At 35.8% G+C, this 19,901-nt stretch overlaps 1 protein-coding gene across 2 annotated transcripts in view; it reads left to right on the top strand.

Annotated features, from left to right (window-relative positions):
* The window catches only part of PRPF18 (pre-mRNA processing factor 18), a 46,175-nt gene that overhangs the window by 653 nt on the left and 25,621 nt on the right, over positions 1-19,901 (top strand). The window contains exons 2-4 of one of the 2 annotated variants that reach the window (XM_014855931.3): positions 15,955-16,032; positions 16,148-16,174; positions 18,951-19,055. In XM_014855931.3, coding sequence (XP_014711417.3) covers positions 15,955-16,032; positions 16,148-16,174; positions 18,951-19,055 — 210 coding nt within the window. The remainder of the gene's footprint in view (positions 1-15,954; positions 16,033-16,147; positions 16,175-18,950; positions 19,056-19,901) is intronic. The other variant, XM_014855932.3, reaches the window with a different exon arrangement.

The following is a 19,901-nucleotide window of genomic DNA, read 5'->3' as shown; positions in this document are numbered from 1 at the left end:
TCTGTTAGGCAGCTCTTCACCGATAGGAAGGCTAAAACTGTTTTGGAGAAACCGTGGAGGAGGAGAAAGAATTACGTGATTTAGGAACTTCCTTAAGTTGATCTCCACTTCTTTATCGCGTGACAATAACGTAGATCACCGGTTCTCATAGCTGTTGGTCTCAGGACCTCTGTACACTCTTGCAAATTATTGAGGCTCCCAAAGGGCTTTTGTTTATGTGTTTATCGATATTTACTGTATTAGAAGTTAAAGCTGAGAAGTTTTCAAAATACTCATATATTAATCCGTTGATCATTTGGAAAGTATTGGTTCACTGAGTTGTGCAGATCTTCCAAATGTTGACATACTTCTTTACACAGTATTAAAAGAAATCACATTATTTAATATCACCAGTGAGAAACGTCTTTAAGTATTGGGAAACCGTAAGCTCATGTTGGCAGATCTGAGTTCTCCACAATTTTAATTTTCACTTGAAAACTGAAATTTTACCATTGGCAACAGTGCTATCAGTTGCTTCCCTGAAGTGACAGGCTCACCTTGTTCACTTCTGGGAAGTTATCTGCCAGATACCTCCGTCTGAGTAACCATAGTTTGTCTCTCAGGTATTTTTTCATGTAAAGATGATATTCCACGAAAAAAGCAGCTGGTTTAGTTTGCAACTTAATCACACAAGTGCTCTCCCTCCAGACAACCATCCTACTTTGGTATAAATGAGAAGGGCTTTATGTGTACTTCCTGTTTCATCAAGGGATATTAAAGAGTTGCGATCAGCGATCAGGACTTAATTAAATTAATAATCTTACTCTTCGTCAAGGAGATTGTTAAGTGAAACTGCCTGCTCCTTCCTTTACTTAGTGCTGAAGAATGCAGTGACTGCTGGTACCCTTTAGTTCCACTGCCTTGATTCTTGTTAAGGCCTCAGGAGACTTACTGTTGCTTTCATCCTTAGTGCAAATGTCCAAGAGTGAACAGGCAAGTAACACCTTAGTATTGAAGATAGTTTTGACATCACGGGCCCTCTCAACAGGGTCTTAAGGAACCCACGGATCTATGGACCAGACTTTGAGAACATCTGCTTAGATCTTTGGATATAATGTATGGTTAATGTATATGATATAGTGTAAGAAAGTTGAGATTGCTTGGTGGATGGCAGATTTCATAATCAGTGAAACTTTAAAAACAATTGGCAAAGTGGGAGCTAGTTAAACAGAATGTTATTTAGCAGATAAGTGGGGAAAGCTTGTCCATATTTGTAGCTTAGTATTTTTGTCTCTACGTTAGGGATCTTTTTATTTTGATGAGTGACTTGGGAATATTTTTAAAAACTTTTATTTTCTTATTTTTTTTATTTCATTGAGGTCATGATGGTTTATAACATTGTGAAATTTCAGTTGTATGTTTTATTTATCAATTTCTGTATTGACTGCATCATGCTCACCACCAATAGTCTAATTTTTATTTGTTACCATATATATGTGCCCCTTTAGCCCTTTTGCCCTCCCGCAACACCATTCCCCTCTGGTAACCACTAATCTGTTCTCTTTGTCCATGTGTTTGTTTATCTTCCATATATGAGTGAAATCATGCAGTATTTGTCTTTCTCTGTCTAGTTTATTTCACTTAACATAATACCCTCAAGGTCTATCCATGTTGTTGCAAATGGGCTGATTTTGTCTTTTTATATGGCTGAGTAATATTCCATTTTATATATGTATACCACATCTTCTTTATCCAGTCATCAATTGTTGGCACTTGGGTTGCTTCCACTTCTTGGCTGTTGTGAATAATGCTGCAGTGAACATAGGGGTGCATAAGTCTCTTTGAATTGTTGATTTCAAGTTGTTTAGATAGATACCCTGTAGTGGGATAACTGGGTCATATGATATTTCTATTTTTAACTTTTTCAGAAATCTCCATACTGTTTTCCGTAGTGGCCACGCCAGTTTGCATTCCCACCAGCAGTGTATGAGGGTTCCCTTTGAAAAAACTATTTAGGTGTTGGAATGTGTAGTTGATGTTAGGAAGGGCCAGCATGTTGAAATCTAAGTGCTTTAGAGCGAAAATCACAAAAAGCTCAGCTCAGCTCACCCTCAGCCTTTACAGCGTGTGTATTTGCATAATCAGGTAGGTGAGTGCTCTTGCATGATATAAGAGAATGTATGTAACCAGACGTCTTTTCTTTTTGTACGTGTGAGAAGACAGTTTTTTGATTTGCAGCTGTATGATTTTGTATAGAATCAGTTCCTTTGTAGCCTTTATCCTTCTGCATCATAGTGTCCGTCAGTAGCTTTCCAACTTTTTTCACTGCCCCAGCTGCAGTAAGAAATAAATTTTTATATTTTGCGCTGATATATATATATATATGACAAAAGTTTCATGAAACAATTCTTACCTTAACTACAGGTGATTCTATATGTTTTATTATTTTAATCTATTCTGTTTCATTTTTTAAAAAATGCTGGTCAGGGATCAGTGACTTATTTTCATTGCCCTGTCTGCAGCTGGCAGACACCTGGCTGTGTTGTATTGTTCTTCCAGAAGAGCTGCCTCATCTTGGTCAGTACAAGCGGTATCCCAGCCTTTTTCTTGTCAGTCTGATGGTTGGATAGTAAACGCGTTGTGAGTGCCCCTTTGTTAGACTGGAGAGGCTCCTACAGTAGCGTCCTGTCGCCTGTCCTGCAGTGTGCTGCCTGGTGTGACTGCTCTGAGGTGGCTGCAGTCTCTGCCTAGCTTGAATCCCAATGCTGTGGAACCCCGCTATTGGTGAATCTTCATTTAACACAAAGCCTCATTTATGTGGGGAACCAGGTTGCTTGGGGAACTTAATGGGGCATATTTAGCAGTTTTATTAGTTGTGGTTATGAGGATGGGCTTTGTGTAGAATTCTAGCTTTGTTTTTTCCCAGTATTTATTGAATGTTTCCTCTATGGATACTACAGTGTGCCATGCAAGACTTAAAAAGAAAATAATGCTTGAGTCTTTTCTTTAAGGAACATGCATTCAGTTTCACAGAGGATGTAGACGCCAACAGCAAGAAACTCCTCCCCTTTTCCCCTGTAAAATGAATAAGGTATGGGTATAGCGTGGGTCAGAACTTCCCCCTGCACGTTGGATCCCAACTTCTCTTTTTTAGCATTATCAGGAGCCCTAATGTCATTTATTCCCTTTCTTCGTGTCTTCAGTCTCTCTCCTGGCTTTTCCCCATCAGCACCTAAACATACAGATGTCTCTCCTATCTTTAAAAAGGTTTTTTTCTTTTTTTTAAGCAACCGTCCTTTTTCTTTACAGCCAAGCTTCTTAAAATAAATTTTAATTCTCAGTCACTCCTTCACCTGATGCTTACTGGTTTGTGCCCTGACCGCTGTACTGAGCCCATTCTAATTAGGGCCAGCAGTGCCCTCCACGTCTTCCTCCCCAGCCTCGACAGCACTGGGCACTCCTGCCCGCTCCTTTCTCGGCTCTGCCCTCGGCGTCTCCTGACCTCAGCTGCCTGTTTGTCCTCCTGCTTCTTGGGCTCCTTATTCTTGATCTCCTTTACAGGCTTATTCTTTTTTTCTTTTTTCTTTATTTCTCCTCCCTTAAATATTTGTTCATGCCTAGGCCACTTTCTCTTCACTGAATGTTCTCTTATATTAATTTCATATTCCCCTCAGATTTCTAGTTACCATCTGTGTCACGGGGTCTTAAATGGGGCCTTTGGATGGACTTTAGAGTATCCATCAGCTCCTTGAAATTTTATAAAAAATTTAGCACATATATATGCCCCCTCTTCTCCTCCTCCTATGTATGATACTGTTAAGGAGATCTTTGACTCAAAAGTTCGAGAACTAGTCGTTTCTGTGCTGGTGAAAATCTCTCTGTACATCATTCCCTAGCGCGAGTCAGTTGTTCCAGCTCTATTGAACCTTTTTCGTTTTTTCATTTCTTTGAACTTGCCTTTCTAAACATTTATTTATCCCTTTCTGCAATCTTCTATAATCCTCTCCAACTCCTCTCTTTCTTTAGTCAGTGAGGAGCCTTAAACATTTTTTTAATATAGTGAAAAAACTGTGTCGTAGATTCTGTCATGTTGATACTGTATTTTGACGTCTGCTGCAAAGTAGATTTTTTCCCTCAACATTTTACTGAGAAAATTTTCAAATGTAGTAAAAACTTAAAAGAATTGTACAGTGAACACCCATATATGCCTGCCACCTAGATTCTACAATTAAACCCGCAGTTAATATGTTACAATATTTGCTTTATCACGTAACTGTCCATCTATCCATCACTCTATCCATTCATCTAACAATGCAGAAACTGCTTTTATCTCAGCATATTTATAGCAGGCACAACATTTTAGGATAGTGATGGGCTGTTTTAGTAGCTTCTCCACAGTTTGATGAAGGGGCATTCATATGCTAAGTATTTATTCTTTCAACTGTCATAAATTAGCAATAAAAAGCTGGGACACCACTTGATACAACCAAGGATGAGGCAGCTCTTCTGGCACCATATAAACAAGTGTTTTTCAGCTGCAGATAGGTTAATGAAAACAATTTACTGATTTTATGCGTTTCAAATTAAGTCGTAGACATTGGTACACTTTACCCCTAAACCATTTGGCATGCATATCATTAACTAGAATTCAGTATTTATTTATGCTTCTTTTTGTGTGTATACAAAAATTTACATATGAAGAAATAGACAAATCTTAAGTGTACCAGTCAGTGTATTTTGACAAATGTATATGCCTGTGTAATCCTGTCTGTATCAAGATACAGAATATTACCTTCCAGCCAGTCCCTGTCCCTACGATCCCCAGAAGCAACCACTATTTAGATTTCTTTATACCATTTATTAGTTTTGCTTGCTCCAGAATTTCACATAAATGGGGTCATACTATGTACTCTTTTGTGTCCCATTTTGTTGAGTCAGAATCATGTTTTGAGTTTTATCCATATTGTTGCATGTATCAGCTGTTTATTCTTTTTACTGCTGAACAGTATTCCATTGTGTGAGTACATCCAGTTTTTTAATCCATTCTCCTGATGATGGGCACCTGGGATGTTTCCAGGATTTGGCTATTAAGATTAAATCTACTGTGAACCTTCTTGTATAAGTCTTACTTTCATTTCTCTTAAGAAAATACTGAGGCGTGGAATTGCTGGGTTATGGAATATGCATCTGTTTAATTTTATAAAAAACCACTAGACCTTTTTCCAAAGTGGCTGGACTGTGTTACACATCCACCAGCGAAGTAAGGGAGTTCAGATACCCTACATCCTTGTCAACAATTTGTCTTGTTAGTCTTTTTAATTTTACCCATTCTAGTGGATGTGTAGTGGTATTGCATTGTTGTTTTAATTTACATCTTCCTCATACTCAATGATATTAAGTACTTTTCATGTGTTTTTTGACCATTGGTATATCTTTTGTGAAGTGTCTGAAAAAGTTGCTTGCATATTTTTTTTGGTGAGGAAGATTGACCCTGAGCTAACATACATTGCCAATCTTGCTCTTTTTGCTTGAAGATTGCCCCTGAGCTAAATTCTGTGCCAGTCTTCCTCTATTTTGTATGTAGGATGCTGCCACACCATGGCTTGATGAGCAGTGTTTGGGTCTGTGCCTGGGAGCCGAACCTGCTGCTGAAGCAGAGCCTGTGAACTTAACCGCTCTGCCACTGGGCCGGCCCTGAAAATTGCTTGCATACTTTTTAATTGGGTTGGTGTTTTTCTTCTTACTGATTTCAAAGAATCCTTTATATATCTTGGATGCCAGTCCTTTATCAGATGAATGTTTTGTGAATATTTTCTCCCACACTGGATTTTCTCTTCATTTTCTTGATAGTATCTTCTGATGAGCAAAAGGTTTTAATTTTGAGAAAGCCCAGTTTATCAATGTGTAATGATTATTGTTTTCTGTGTCCTGTCTGGAAATATAAAAGAATATAACCAGGTGGAAAACACTTTGGCAGTTTCTTGGAAGTTAAACGTACACCTGTTGTGTGATTGAGTCATTCCACCCCTAGGCATTTACTCGAGTAACATATTTTCTTATGTTCTAAAAGCTTTATGATTTTATCTTTTATAAGAAACAGGGTTTTTAAAAAGTTTCAATTAGTTTTTTGTCTGATGTGAGGTAGGAGTGTGGTTTACTGCTTTCCATGTGGTTATCCAGTTGTTCCAGCCCCATTTACTGAAAATAGTTTTCTTTTCCCTTTGGATGGTTTTGGTGTCTTCAAATCAAGTAGTCTGCAGAATCAGATAGTTGTGGAAGTGTGGCTCCATTCTGGATGCTCTGTTCTGTTCCCTTCATCTGTTTGTTGATCCTTATCCCAGTGCCACACTGTCTTGATTACTGTAGCATTATGGTGAGTCTTAAAGTCAGACAGTGTAAATCTACCACTACTACTGCCAGTTTTTCTTTTACTCTTGCTTGCTTTTCTCCTGATACTCCCCTTCCTCCTCCCTTTTCTCCACATCATCATCAACACTTATTTCTTGTTTTTTTGGTAATAGCCATTCTAACAGGTGTGAGGTGATATCTCATTGTGGTTTTGATTTACATTTCCCTGATGATTCGTGATATTGAACATCTTTTGATGTACCTGTTGGCCATCTCTCTGTCTTCTTTGGAAAAGTGTCTGTTCAGATCCTCTGCCTATTTTTTAACCAGATTTTTTTTTTTTACTGTTGGAGTTGTATGAAGTGTTTATATATTTTGGATATTAACCCCTTATCAGATATATGATTTGCAAGTATTTTCTCCCATTCCATAGATTTCCTTTTCATTTTGTTGATGGTTCCCTTTACTGTGCAAACCTTTTTAGTTTGATATAGTGTCTTGTTTATTTTTGCTTTTGTTGCCTTTGCTTTTGGAGTTGGATCCAAAAACTTATCGCTGAGACCGATGTTAAGGAGCTTACTGCCTATATTTTCTTCTAGGAGTTTTATGGTTTCTGGTCTTACATTCAAGTCTCTAATCTATTTTGAGTTGATTTATGTGTATGGTGTGAAATAATAGTCTAGTTTCATTCTTTTGCATGTGCCTATGTTGTTTTCTCAATATCATTTATTAAAGAGACTGTCCTTTCCCCATTGTATATTCTTGGCTCCTTTGTTGTAAATTAATTGACCACATATGTGTGGGTTTATTTCTGGGCTCTTTATTCTGTTCCATTGTTCTATGTGTCTGTTTTTATGCCAATACCATTCTGTTTGGATTACTATAGCTTTGTAATATACTTTGAAATCAGAGAGCATGATGCCTCCAGTTTTGTTCTTCTTTCTCAAGATTGTCTTGGCTATTCAGGGTCTTTTTAGGTTCCATACAAATTTTAGGATTCCATTTCTGTGAAAAATGCCATTGGAATTTTGATAGAGATTGCATTGAATCTATATATTGCTTTGGGTAATAAAGACATTTTAACGCTATTCTTTTTATCCATGAGCACAGAATATCTTTCCAATTATGTCTTCTTTCATCAGTGTCATATAGTTTTCAAGGTACAGGTCTTTCACCTCCTGGGTTAAATTTATTCCTAGTTATTTTATTCTTTTTGATGCAATTGTACATGGGATTGTTTTCTTAATTTCTCTTTCTGATACTTCAATATTAGTGTATAGAAATACAGCAGATTTTTGTATATTGATCTTGTATCCTTTAACTTTACTGAATTCATTTATTAGTTCTAACAGTTTTTTGTTGGAGTTTTTAGGGTTTTCTCCATATAGTATCATGTCATCTGCAAATAGTGACAGTGTTACTTCTTCCTTTCCAATTTGGATTCCTTTTACTTCTTTTTGCCAAATTGCTCTGGTTAGGACTTCCAGTACTGTGTTGAATAGAAGTGGCGAGTGTGGGCATCCTTGACTTGTTCCTGTTCTTAGAGGAAAAGCTTTCAGCTTTTACCATTGAGTATGATGTTAGCTGTGGTCTTGTCATATATGGCCTTTCTTATGTTGAGGTACATTCCCTATATCCTCACTTCATTGAGAGTTTTTATCATTAAATGGATGTTGAATTTTGTCCAGTGCTTTTTCTGCATCTATTGAGATGATTCTATGATTTTTTATCCTTAATTTTGTTCATGTGCTATATCACATTGATGGATTTGTGGATGTTGGACTATCCTTGCATCTTTAGAATAAATCTCACTCGATCATGGTATACGATCCTTTTAATGTATTGTTGAATTTGGTTTGCTAATATTTTGTTGAGGATTTTGTATCTGTGTTCATCAGAGATATTAGCCTGTAATTTTCTTTTTTTGTGATGTCCTTGTCTGGTTTTGGTATCAAGGTAATGCTGGCCTCATGAAATGAATTTGGAAGCGTTCCCTTCTCTTCTATTTTTGGAAGAGTTTGAGAAGGACTGGCATTAATTCTTCTTTGAATATTTGGTAGAAATCACCATCTGGTCCTGGATTTTTGTTTTTGGGGGAAGTTTTTGATTACTGACTTAATCTCCTTACTAGTAATCAGTCTATTCAGATTTTCTGTTTCTCATGATTCAGTCTTAGAAGGTTGTATGTCTCCAGGAATTTATCCATTTTTTCTAGGTTGTACAGTTTGTTGGTGTATAGTTGTTCATAGTAGTCTCTTATGATCTTTTGTATTTCTGTGATATCATTTGTAAGATCTCCTCTTTCATTTCTGATTTTGTTTATTTGAGCCCTTTCTCTTTTTTTCTTGGTGAGTCTAACTAAAGCTGTGTCAATTTTTTTTATCTTTTCAAAGAACCAGCTCTTAGTTTCATTGATCTTCTCTATTGTCTTTTTAGTCTCTATTTCATTTATTTCTGCTCTGATCTTTGTTGTTTCCTTCCTTTTACTAACTTTGGGCTTTGTTTGTTCTTTTTTTTAGTTCCTTGAGGAGTAAAGTTAGGTTGTTTATTTGAGATTTCTTGTTGCTTGAGGTAGACATTTATTGCTATAGACTTTTCTCTTAGACTGCTTTTGCTGTGTTCCATAAATTTTGGTATGTTGTATTTCCATTTTCATTTGTCTCAGAGTTTTTTTGTTTTCCCCTTTGATTTTTTCATTGACCCATTGGTTGTTCAGTAGCATATTGTTTAACCTCCACGTATTTGTGAATGTAGCATATTGTTTAATCTCCACATATTCGTGAATTTTCCAGTTTTCTTCTTGTAATTTCTAGTTTTATACCATAATGGTCAGAAAAGATGCTTGATATTATTTCAGTCTTCTTAAATTTGTTAAGACTTGTTTTGTGGCCTAACTTATGATCTATCCTAGAGAATGTTCCATGTGCACTTGAGAAAAATATGTATTCTGCTTCTTTTGGATGGAATGTTCTGTGTATGTTAAATCTATCTAGTCTAATGAGTCATTTAAGACCAATGTTTTCTTAGTGATTTTTCTGTCTGGATGATACTATCCATTGATGTGGCCTTGTGTCTCTTTAAATTGTGTTTGCATGCCCTTCCATTTGGTATATTACTTTAGACTCTTTCAGGCTTATTTTCTTCAGCAAGATGTTGACCCTGCCACATGGTTTGTGATATGACACATATTGTCTTGCTTTGCATATCCAAGCTGTATATTTGTTAGCTCTCCATTGTCTTTTTGTAGAGTTCTTGATGATGTTTGTATTCCATTTATATGAACACTAAAAACCTTAACATGACTAAAAGAATAATAATTCTTAATTAGTGAAATGTTGACAATCCTGGTTGCATGTTGTTTTTGATTTTGATTTTTCTTTATTAGTAAGGGCAGACATTTCAGGTGATACTGTAGAAAGGTTTCTGTATGTTAGTCCTATGGATCTCAGTTTTAAAATCCAGAAAGTACAACTTGACAGAGTCCAAGAATAACATTTGTAAAGTAGCATGTAGGAGTTAGCTTCTGTCTTTAGAAGGAGAAACAAGTACACCCTTTGTAGTTTGTTTTTAAAATCTGTCGGGATGAAAGGTCCAATGGAAATGTTAGGTGCTATAGGAGAGCATTCAAAGTAGTTTAACCATCAGTTCATGTGCTGTCTTAAAATAAATACCAACCACTTTTAGATTTTTGTGTTTGAGGGACTATATTTTACATTCAATAGTTAATTCAATTAAATTAGAGTTTGAAAATTTTGAATACAGTTAGAAAAGAAATTAAATTTGTAAAATGAGTAAACAAGTCCTAAAGTCTAAGTGTGGCTCCATTCCTAGAGAGCTCTTAACTTTGGGCAAGTTGTCTAACTCACCTGAGCTATGTATAAAGGGAGTACATTACCAATAGTCAAGTTCTAAAATTCAGCAATTTTAATTCTGTCATAAATGTATCCGTAACACTTTATGTTTCAAAGTGTATTTTCAGTGTTTATAGACACAGTGTTTATAAACACAGTGAACATTATTTATGAATTATTTACAAAATAATGTTTTGTAATTAGAAATCACTGCTTTAGTTCCTTTCTTACAAACTACTCTTGTTTTTAAACAAAAAGTAGAGAGTAACATTTGAAACATGATCAAGAACCTTTTGTTTTTGACAACTTTTTGTTATGAAGTAAAGGGTCACATAGTACAAAGGGAAATATTTTTATTTTTCTCTCGATACCTCTTTAAAAGGTAAAGCAAATTAAGTTTCTTATTAATAGATCATTCATTCAAATGATTCAAAATTTAGGACATACTGAAGGGTTTACAGTTATACACCACATAGTGACATTTCTGTCAACAGTGGATCAAATATACAGCGGTGGTCCCATAAGATTAGTACCATTAGCCTAGGTGTGTAGTAAGCTATCCCATGTAGGTTTGTATAAGTGCACTCTGTGATGTTTGTACAGTGACGAAATCGCCTAACAACACGTTTCTCAGAATGTATCCCTGTCATTAAGTGACACGTGACTGTAGAATAAAGTTTCCTTCTTACCCTTGTCCCCAAGCTGCTCAATTCACCTCCTCCAAAGCACCTAACATTATTCATTTTTGTGTATCCTATAATTATTTCATGCATATAAAAGCAAATGTGGAAAAGAGGCAAATGTGAGTGTCTTTTCTCCTTTTTTAATACAAACGGTAGCATACTAGATCCATGCCTGTGCACTTGCACAAGTGTTTTTCATTTATCAAAAATATAAAAGCAACTTAATTTTTAAAAAATCCCCTTTAACAGAAATTGACAGAATTCTGAAATTGAAACAAAGGGAGGAGCTATAATAACCATTATGAAAGATACTGGAAAACAAAATAATTAGGGAGAATAATGCATTAATATGTTATAATAAATTGAAAAATCCAAGTAAGTAAATGACTGAAAACTACAGGAATTAGAAAATCTGAACAAACCAGTAAGTGAGGAGGAAATAAGAAAAGTCTGACAACTAAGAGAGGAGTGACTGAAGGAGGGAATTACAGTTGAATTGAAGACTGCGTAAAATAAGTCAGAGAAGATCCTTTAGATTTGCGCCTTGGACATTATTTCTGACGTCAGTGGATTCTTCAGTGGAGCACTAATGAATGAATGCCCAATTTTTGGGGTGCTGCAAAGAGAATTGGAGGTGAGGAAATGGAGATATTTATGAGAAAACATTTTAGTGTAGTTCTGCTGTAAATGGCCCTTAGCATGATATCTAGTGCAGAGTAAAGAATTTTTCCCTTAAGGTAGGAGAGTCTTGCGCCTATTTAAGTGATGCTGGTCAGGAGCCAGTAGAGAGGGAAAAGGTGAAGATTCAGAAGAGAAAATAGATGATTGATTTTGAGGGGTCCCTGGGAAAGGCAGGAGGAATTGAGATCCGGAATACAGCTGGGAGGGATTGGAGGAGGCTTTCCTCTCCCATTCTGATAGCAAGAAAGGACTGGTGCTGAGACGAGTCCTTGTTTGATGGCTTTCCCTTTCTCTGTAGAGTAGAGTGGCTTAGTCATTTGGTGAAATGAGGGAAGAAGTGAAGGGATAAGAGGTTTGAGAAAATGGGGAATGTGTGATGGTCAGTGTAGATGATAGGAGAGAAAACTGAGTGGATAAATACACCAAGATCAGTGGGCAGCATTGAGGCCCAAGTGGTTTGTCAGCATTGCTTAGCATACTGGGACAGGCGTGGAGAATGCCAACAGGTGGATTCTTCTAGGACAGTGGTTCACACTTACTGGTCTCAAGACCTCTCCATTCTTAATTATTTTTGGCTCCAGAGATGGTTTGTTTATGTAGCATATATTTATTTATAATTACTCTTGGAAATTTAAAAATATTTATTTACATTTCATACAATAATAAACCTATGTGTATTAACACAGTACGTTTTTATGAAAACTGTATTTTCCAAAACAAATTTAGTGAGAAGAATGGCATTGTTTTACATTTTCAGAAATCTCTTTAATCTCTGGCACATTAGAAGACAGTTGAATTCTCCTGTTTCTCCATTCAGCCATTGTGATATGTTGTTTTTGTTTAAGTTTATGAAGAAACTTCATCCTCACACAGATAGGTAGTTGGAAAAGGGAATATTTTAATAGCTTTTTCAGATAATTGTGGATATTCTTCTTTGATACTATACGAAAACTAGACAAGTGGTAAGTTTCTTAAAGATTAGAGTTTGGATTCTGACCCATATCAATGAACTTTTCATATCAACGAACTTTTCTTATATTGAAATCCATTGATCTGTTCTGCTCTGTGTGTGTTCTGATCCATTCTGCCCATAGATCTTTTGCCTATGCATAATTTTGTAACGTCTTGCCTTTGTAACATCAGGGTTTGCTGAGTTATACAGATCTTCTGAATGTTAATGTTTCATTAATGTGATAAAAAAAATTGGATTACTATCACCACTGATTTCATCAGAAAAGCCTTTAAGTATTGGGAACCCATCAAGTTCACAGTGATGGATACAAGTTTTCCACCATTCTAGTTTTTGCTTGAAAGATGGAATTTTATCATAGGCAACAAATGCTATTGTTGTTTTCCTTTAAGTGACAGGCTTGCCTTGTTCAGTTCTGAGAAAATGTTTGCCAAATAAGTCTGAATAATCAAACAGTTGCACAAGTGCTTTTCTTTGAGACAGCTACCCTACTTCATTATGTAGCAGAAAAGCTTTCTGTTTCATTTCGTTATATCAAATATTAAAAGGCTATGTACTCGAGGGTTGAGATTTAGTAAAATTGTGCTTTATCAAGACATTCTTAAGAGAAACCAGCCTTTTTATTTTCCTGCAAGTGCATGGTGGTGAAGAAGGCAGTGAACACTGGTATATAAAGTACTTAGCCTTTATTTATGCTGAAGTTTCAGTAGTTTTCCTCACCCTTGCTGTCGTACCATCATTGCAAGTATGAGCACAGAGAAAAGGGGCCACAAGATGTTATTATGAAAATAAACTAGACCTTGCAGAACCTCTGAAAAGGTCTTAGGGACGGACCCCCAGAGGTCCATGAACCGCATTTTGGAAATTGATGTTTTAGGCTTAAGATTTTGTTAGGTGTGTTCAGTGGAATTGAGACGTGATAGTAAAAGATAGCAGTCATTAAAGATTGAACTATGGACCCTGGTCTGGAGAGTCCTTTTACTTTGTTCCTACATATCAGTCCTTTCTGAGTGGATACCAATATATGTTTGTTAACTTATTTTTTTGAAATATGACAGTTACATGCTACATAGTCAAAAGGAACAGTTTGTGACGCTGAAATAACATTTTGGGAGTGAAGAACTGTAGCTTGGAGTACTGGATCAGTACAGAGGGTTTCAGGACCAGAGTTCTAGTCCTGCCTCTCTTACTCCTAAGGCTTTCGGAGTTCTGGGAAGGTCATCTAACCTTCCTAGTTCTCAGGTTTCTCATCGCTAAGATCAAGTTAATAGTATCTGCTCCCACCTTTCTCAGGGTGGTTCTGATATTACCCCAGGTAGTATCTTCAGCTTTATAGCTGTAAAGCTGTGCTTGCTGTGTGGTCGATAAGTCAATAAATGTTTATTGAGTTAATGAATGAACTTAAAAACACTGGTTATTATGAAAGTTTTAAACATACACAAAAATATAATTGTAAAATGAACCCCTGTCTACCCTTCCCCTAACACATGTAACACTAGAAAGTAACATCATGTTCTCATATAAACAAAATATGATCACACCCAACAAAATTAAAATTGGGTTCTTAACACCATCAAATACTCCTCTCACTTTCAAATATCCCCAATTGAATTAAAATACACACACATATATATTCTTTTGTAGTTGGTTTGTTCAAATCAGATCCACACAAAGTCTACTCATTGCATTTGTTTTTTATGACTCGTGTTTCTTTTTTCTTCTTCTTCTCCCCAAAGCCCCCCCAGTACATAGTTGTATATTCCAGTTGTAGGTCCTTCTGGTTGTGCTGTGTGGGATGCCGCCTCAGCATTTCTTGGTGAGCAGTACAGTGTCTGTGCCCAGGATCCGAACTAGCGAAACTCTGGGCTGCCAAAGCAGAGCGCATGAACTTAACCACTTGGCCACAGGGCTGGCCCTCTTGTTTCTTTTAATTGGGAACATTTCATTCCCCCAGACCCCTTTTTATGCCATTAACTTGTTGGGGAAACTGGGGCTAGTTTTGTAAAAGTCTGTGTTTAATTGCTTCCCAGTGGTGTTATTTAGCTTATTCCTCTATTCCCTACATTTTTCGCAAATGGAAGTTAGACCTATGTGTTTGACTAGATTCAGATTGAGCTTTTTGGCAAGAATGCTTTATAGATGGTGCTGTGTACTTCCTGTGTATATCACAGAGGAGGTGCATAATGTTTTCCTGGTGCTGAGCTTGATGGTGGTTCAAGTGTTGGCAGACTGATCTTTCCATTGTTCACCATCAACCTTTCTTGTAATGGTCTTAGTATCCATCGATGGTCATTCCCTGAGTGAATGAGCTTTAAAAGTATGACGTGCTAAATACATGTGTGGACAGGTTATTGAGGTGCTCTTATAGTAACTACCTATAAAGTAGAGCAGTATCATTTTTTTTTTTTTTTGAGGAAGATTAGCCCTGAGCTAACTACTGCCAGTCCTCCTCTTTTTTTGCTGAGGAAGCCTGGCCCTGAGCTAACATCTGTGCCCATCTTCCTCTACTTTATACATGGGACGCCTACCACAGCATGGCGTGCTAAGCAGTGCCATGTCCATACCTGGGATCCGAACCCGCGAACCCCGGGCCGCCGAGAAGCAGAACGTGTGAACTTAACTGCTGCGCCACCGGCCCAGCCCCTAGAGCAGTATCTTTATTTGAGCAAAGTCATCAATGAAATAATATCCAAGAGTCAGAGATGTAGATAATAGCAAACCTCCAAATTAGGCACTGTACATTTAACAGCAAGGGTAATTTTATATATCGTATGGAAAGAACTAACATTTTTTCCTCCCGCCAGAGTAGATTTAGAGCTTGTCTCTTTATATCAAATTATATTAAAACAAATACCTTTAAGCCATCTTTTTAATAAAAGTCTTTCCAACACTATTCTATGTCTAGATTATTTTAATAATTGATTAATAAAGTTTTAAGAATTAATATGAACACACTTAATTGATTCATACAGTAAGATTCCAGATGATAAAATGAATTTGGACACACCCTTGGAGCTCTCTTGGTAATGAGATTTAAGATGTCAGCTATCGTTGCCATCATTTTTGTTTGGTCGTTTCTGTTAGGAGAAAATAATTAAATCATCCCATTTTATGTGGTTCATAATGAATCCATTTGTAGAAATCATCATTGAACTCAAACATTGGGAAATTAAATCAAAACACTGTGAACATTTAGAAAATATTGTTAGTTTCTTCTCTTTGCTGTTGGATATGCCTGTGAAAATGAAAACTGCAAGAAAAATACTTCATATTTCCCAGGGTTAGAGGACAGGTAGCATTTTCAGAAAATCAATATAATTTCTATGGAACCAAAAACCTTTATCAAATTCTTGAAAAACTGAAGAATGTTTTCTCATTGTTGACTATGACACATGAAATTTTACTCAAGGACGTATTATTAACTTATTTCTTTCTTCAATAGGAAAATAAAAAATATTTCAAACGTAGTGAACTTGCAAAAAAAGAAGAAGAAGCATATTTTGAAAGATGTGGCTACAAGGTATGAATGCCTGCTTTTATGTTAAGTTGTATATTTCTGAGTTTAAATTTATACAGCTGTTGTGAAAGTAACAAAATTATTGATCTCTGTTCAATTTATCAATGTTATACATTAGCCTATAAATGAGAAGCCATCTGGAGAGGTATGAGTGTTTGTTTTTGTTTTTTCTTTCTTTCTTTTTTTTTTTAAATCTTGAATTTAGGAAAATACATGCATGACTTTTGGCTTGGAATGGTTTGGCTTTTGTGGACGGCATGAAGTGACTTGAGATCAAAGCTTGAACTTTTTTTTTAGTTAAGTCCTGAATCTGATACTGCCTCATTTTCATCTCTGCCACCACTCCTCTCCCCACCTCTCCCAATAAAAGTCTCTTTTTAATGGGTTCAAAATGATTTATTCATTCAACAACAGTGGAATTAGCAGTGGTTTTTTCCCTGCTTTCTCCTGAATATTGTAAGCTGTGTTTTTATGTTTGCATTGTTAATAATTCCTTTTGTCCCTAAGTACCTCTACCTGAGATACAGTGTCATATAACATTTATATGCTTTTGTGTAATAAGGGATCACATGTTAAACACTGCTTCGTCTGTTGGATAGAAATATTTTTTAGAAACAAATGAGTTGTCTGGAATACTTTGTATAATTTAGAAGCATGGTTGAAATTATCTTTGAGATTACCTAGTTGAATAATGTATTGGGGTTTTTATTGGGAGGGGTTAAAAGTTATGAGGTGAAGTTATCTTTAAGTTATTTTAAAAGAAGACTATATCTAGTTTAATAATTTTTTAACCCAAGTTCAGAGGTTTTAAAATACTTTTGCTAAATCATAAATTTGAAATCAACTTTTTGCTCGTGAAAGTCAACATAAAATAATACTCTTGTGCATGTAATGGGGAAAGTTCTGAAAATTAATTTATCTGGCATAGCATTTCTAGAAGGAAGCATGAGGAATGCGAATGGTATGTATATGCATTTGATTTTATTTTGTAGTGTTGGGAGAGGGCAAGTGTTAAAAATGTGTTTATATTTCTGATATATTTCTAAAATATGAGGGTTTTTATTTGTATTTTGATATTTTCCATAAATATATTGATTTCATTTGCTTCTAGTTTAGGAGATTAAAATGTTTTATGTAAATAATCATCTAACAGATACTCAGAAGGAAGTTTTCTCATTTTTTGCTTACCCAGCATCGTCTAACTGAACGTTGATTTGGAATAAGAATCACTTACTATGGGTTTACTCTCCTGACTTACTGCTTTCCGAGATCCCTAAATCTGAATCTTTTCAATTTGTTATAAAGTAGGAAAATAACTTAAAACAGTGGCAGTTTTGCTTTGTTTAGATTGCGTCAGTGATATGACAGTACTTTCTTGTTTCTATAGAGGAAAACACTGAAGCAAAATAATTACTGTAAAGATAGTGCTTTTAACGTTGAGGCCAGCTGGCAAAGTGTCTTAGATCTTTTTCTTCAAGCTGTTAACTGCCATTCTGTAGTTAAAAAGCCTTTTCATCTTGAGATGTTTGGAGAAATACCTAGTGCTTTTTTGTTTTGTTGGGGTTTTTTTGTGAGGAAAATTGGCCCTGAGCTGACATCTGTGCCAATCTCCCTCTATTTTGTATGTGGGACACCGCCACAGCGTGGCTTGGTGAGCGGTGTGTAGGTCTGTGCCCAGGATCTGAACCTGTGAACCCCAGGCCCCCGAAGAGGAGTGTGTGAACTTAACCACTATGCCACTTGGCCAGCCCTGAGAAATACCTATTTTTATGTTTAAAAAGAAAGCATAGATTTTTCTTTCTAAAATGTTTTGATGTTTCCTTCTTGGTAGTTATGAAAATACAGCATGTATTACCTTTATTTCTTTATAGAAACTAGTTACCATTTTTTAAGACTTGATGCTAATTTGGTTTGTGAAAATACGAAAGTTTAGTTTTTTACCTCAGTTTTCTGTTAGCACTGTTAATACTGATAGACATAACCTTTTACCATAAACTATAGAATCATAATTTATATCATTTTTTCCATACGCCCTTTCTTAATTGAATGTGAATTTTCCCTTAACGTTGATTTTCTTTTGTGTTTTTTTCATCTTACTTCTTTCGGCATTTTAGACTTGTCTTATGGTCAGATGGGAAACCATGTTTCAATATCTTTACAGACCTCACAGTGGGGCTTATAAATTGCTGAACACAATCTTCCTAAACTGTGACTTTGGGCAGCAGCCTCAAGAAAATAGATGAAGAGATTTTTTTGTCCCTGCAGGGTCATGTGCAAGAATGCCCTCTCTTTTCTTTGTGTGGTATGAGTAGAGAGGTGCCATTTTTCGTTATTTTTCCACAAGGTTCACCACTCCATTTGTGGGCGAGTTTTGTATAGCTTGGGAGTTTTTCTACATGTCCAACAGAGATTTCTGTGCACTTGGATTAGTGGCTTTCAGAAAGTAGGATAGGAAAAAGCTAGAGCGTGAGGCTTCACCGGTTTCTGTTAGAAAGTCATTCTTTTCTGTGGTCTTCATTGAAACCCAGAGCAAGGATCAAATAACCCTGTAAGATGCTTTGTCTCAAAGAAGAGAAACTATTTGATTGTTTTTAAACAAAAAGTAAAATTCTTTAGAGACTAGGGAGAAAATGAGTTTAAATAGTTTTAGAAGCTGTTCTACTTGAGTCACTCTTGTGTAGGAGAATGCTGTCTCCTCTGTGCATGCTTCCTACTTGGGGTGTCCCTGAAATGGCTGAGTTCCGTAAGCTCTGAAAAGCATGTACGTTTATTATTAACTCTTTCCTCAGAGGAACGTTTAGAAAACCTTCAATATTTAAAACGAGGTTCATTTCTGTGAGTGGCTAATGTACTAGAGTGATAAATATTAACTATACTATATTTTAAAAACTGAATTTCATTTCTTTTCGTTGTTAATACAGATACAGCCCAAAGAGGAGGACCAGAAACCATTAACTTCATCGAATCCAGTATTAGAACTTGAATTGGCAGAGGAAAAATTGCCCATGACTCTTTCTAGGCAAGAGGTAAGTTTACATAAGAGCATTTCATGAAAAAGAAAAATCTTCACAGCATTTGCATGCATCTCCAATTCTTTCTAATAAGTTATATGTCATTATTTCCCATGAGACGACTTACTGAACTAAAAGTACTGTGCAGCTAGCCGGCTTTCTTCATGAGGTTCTAAATTAATCTCTGATGCTGTTATCTTAAACTTTTTAAAGAATATATCCTCCTGAACTTTAAAAACTAAACACATTGTTCTAAATAAGTATAAATACATGTATTCTGAATAATTAAATTGTCTAAATTGTCTTAAATAATATTTTGTAACTTAATTTGTCTTATTTAATACATCTTTCTAGATCATAATATAGAGATCTGTATAGTTTTTTAAGAGTGTATAATTTCCCACAATATTTTTAAAACCAGTTCTTTTTTAACTGTCATGTAGATTATGTCAGCATTTCCCTATTATAATTCGTTCTAAGAATGAGCATCCTTATACAGACATTATTGCATGCATAATAATGTATGATTAATTCCTTTGGAAAATTTTCTAGAAGCATGATTTCTGGGGTCTATGTACTGAAGGCTAAAGACTGTACATTTCTAAGACTTTTAATAACCATTACCAGAGGGCTCTATACCAATTATACCAATTTATACTCTCACCTAAACTGTTTGCCCATACCCTGGTCAATAGCCACTCTTATTACCCTCAAAAAAAACCCGCAATAACTTAAGATATTCATGTGATATAAAGAATTCAAACTATACAGAAGAGTTCAAAACAAAAGTGAACTTTGAACAAAAGGAAACTTTCAGAGAAGAGTGGCTGACTGTAGAAGCTGTCTTGAAAATTAGATGAA

The sequence above is a fragment of the Equus asinus genome, chromosome 29, assembly GCF_041296235.1.
Source record: "Equus asinus isolate D_3611 breed Donkey chromosome 29, EquAss-T2T_v2, whole genome shotgun sequence".
NCBI lineage: Eukaryota > Metazoa > Chordata > Mammalia > Perissodactyla > Equidae > Equus > Equus asinus.
This window is presented reverse-complemented; position numbering and strand designations above follow the sequence as displayed.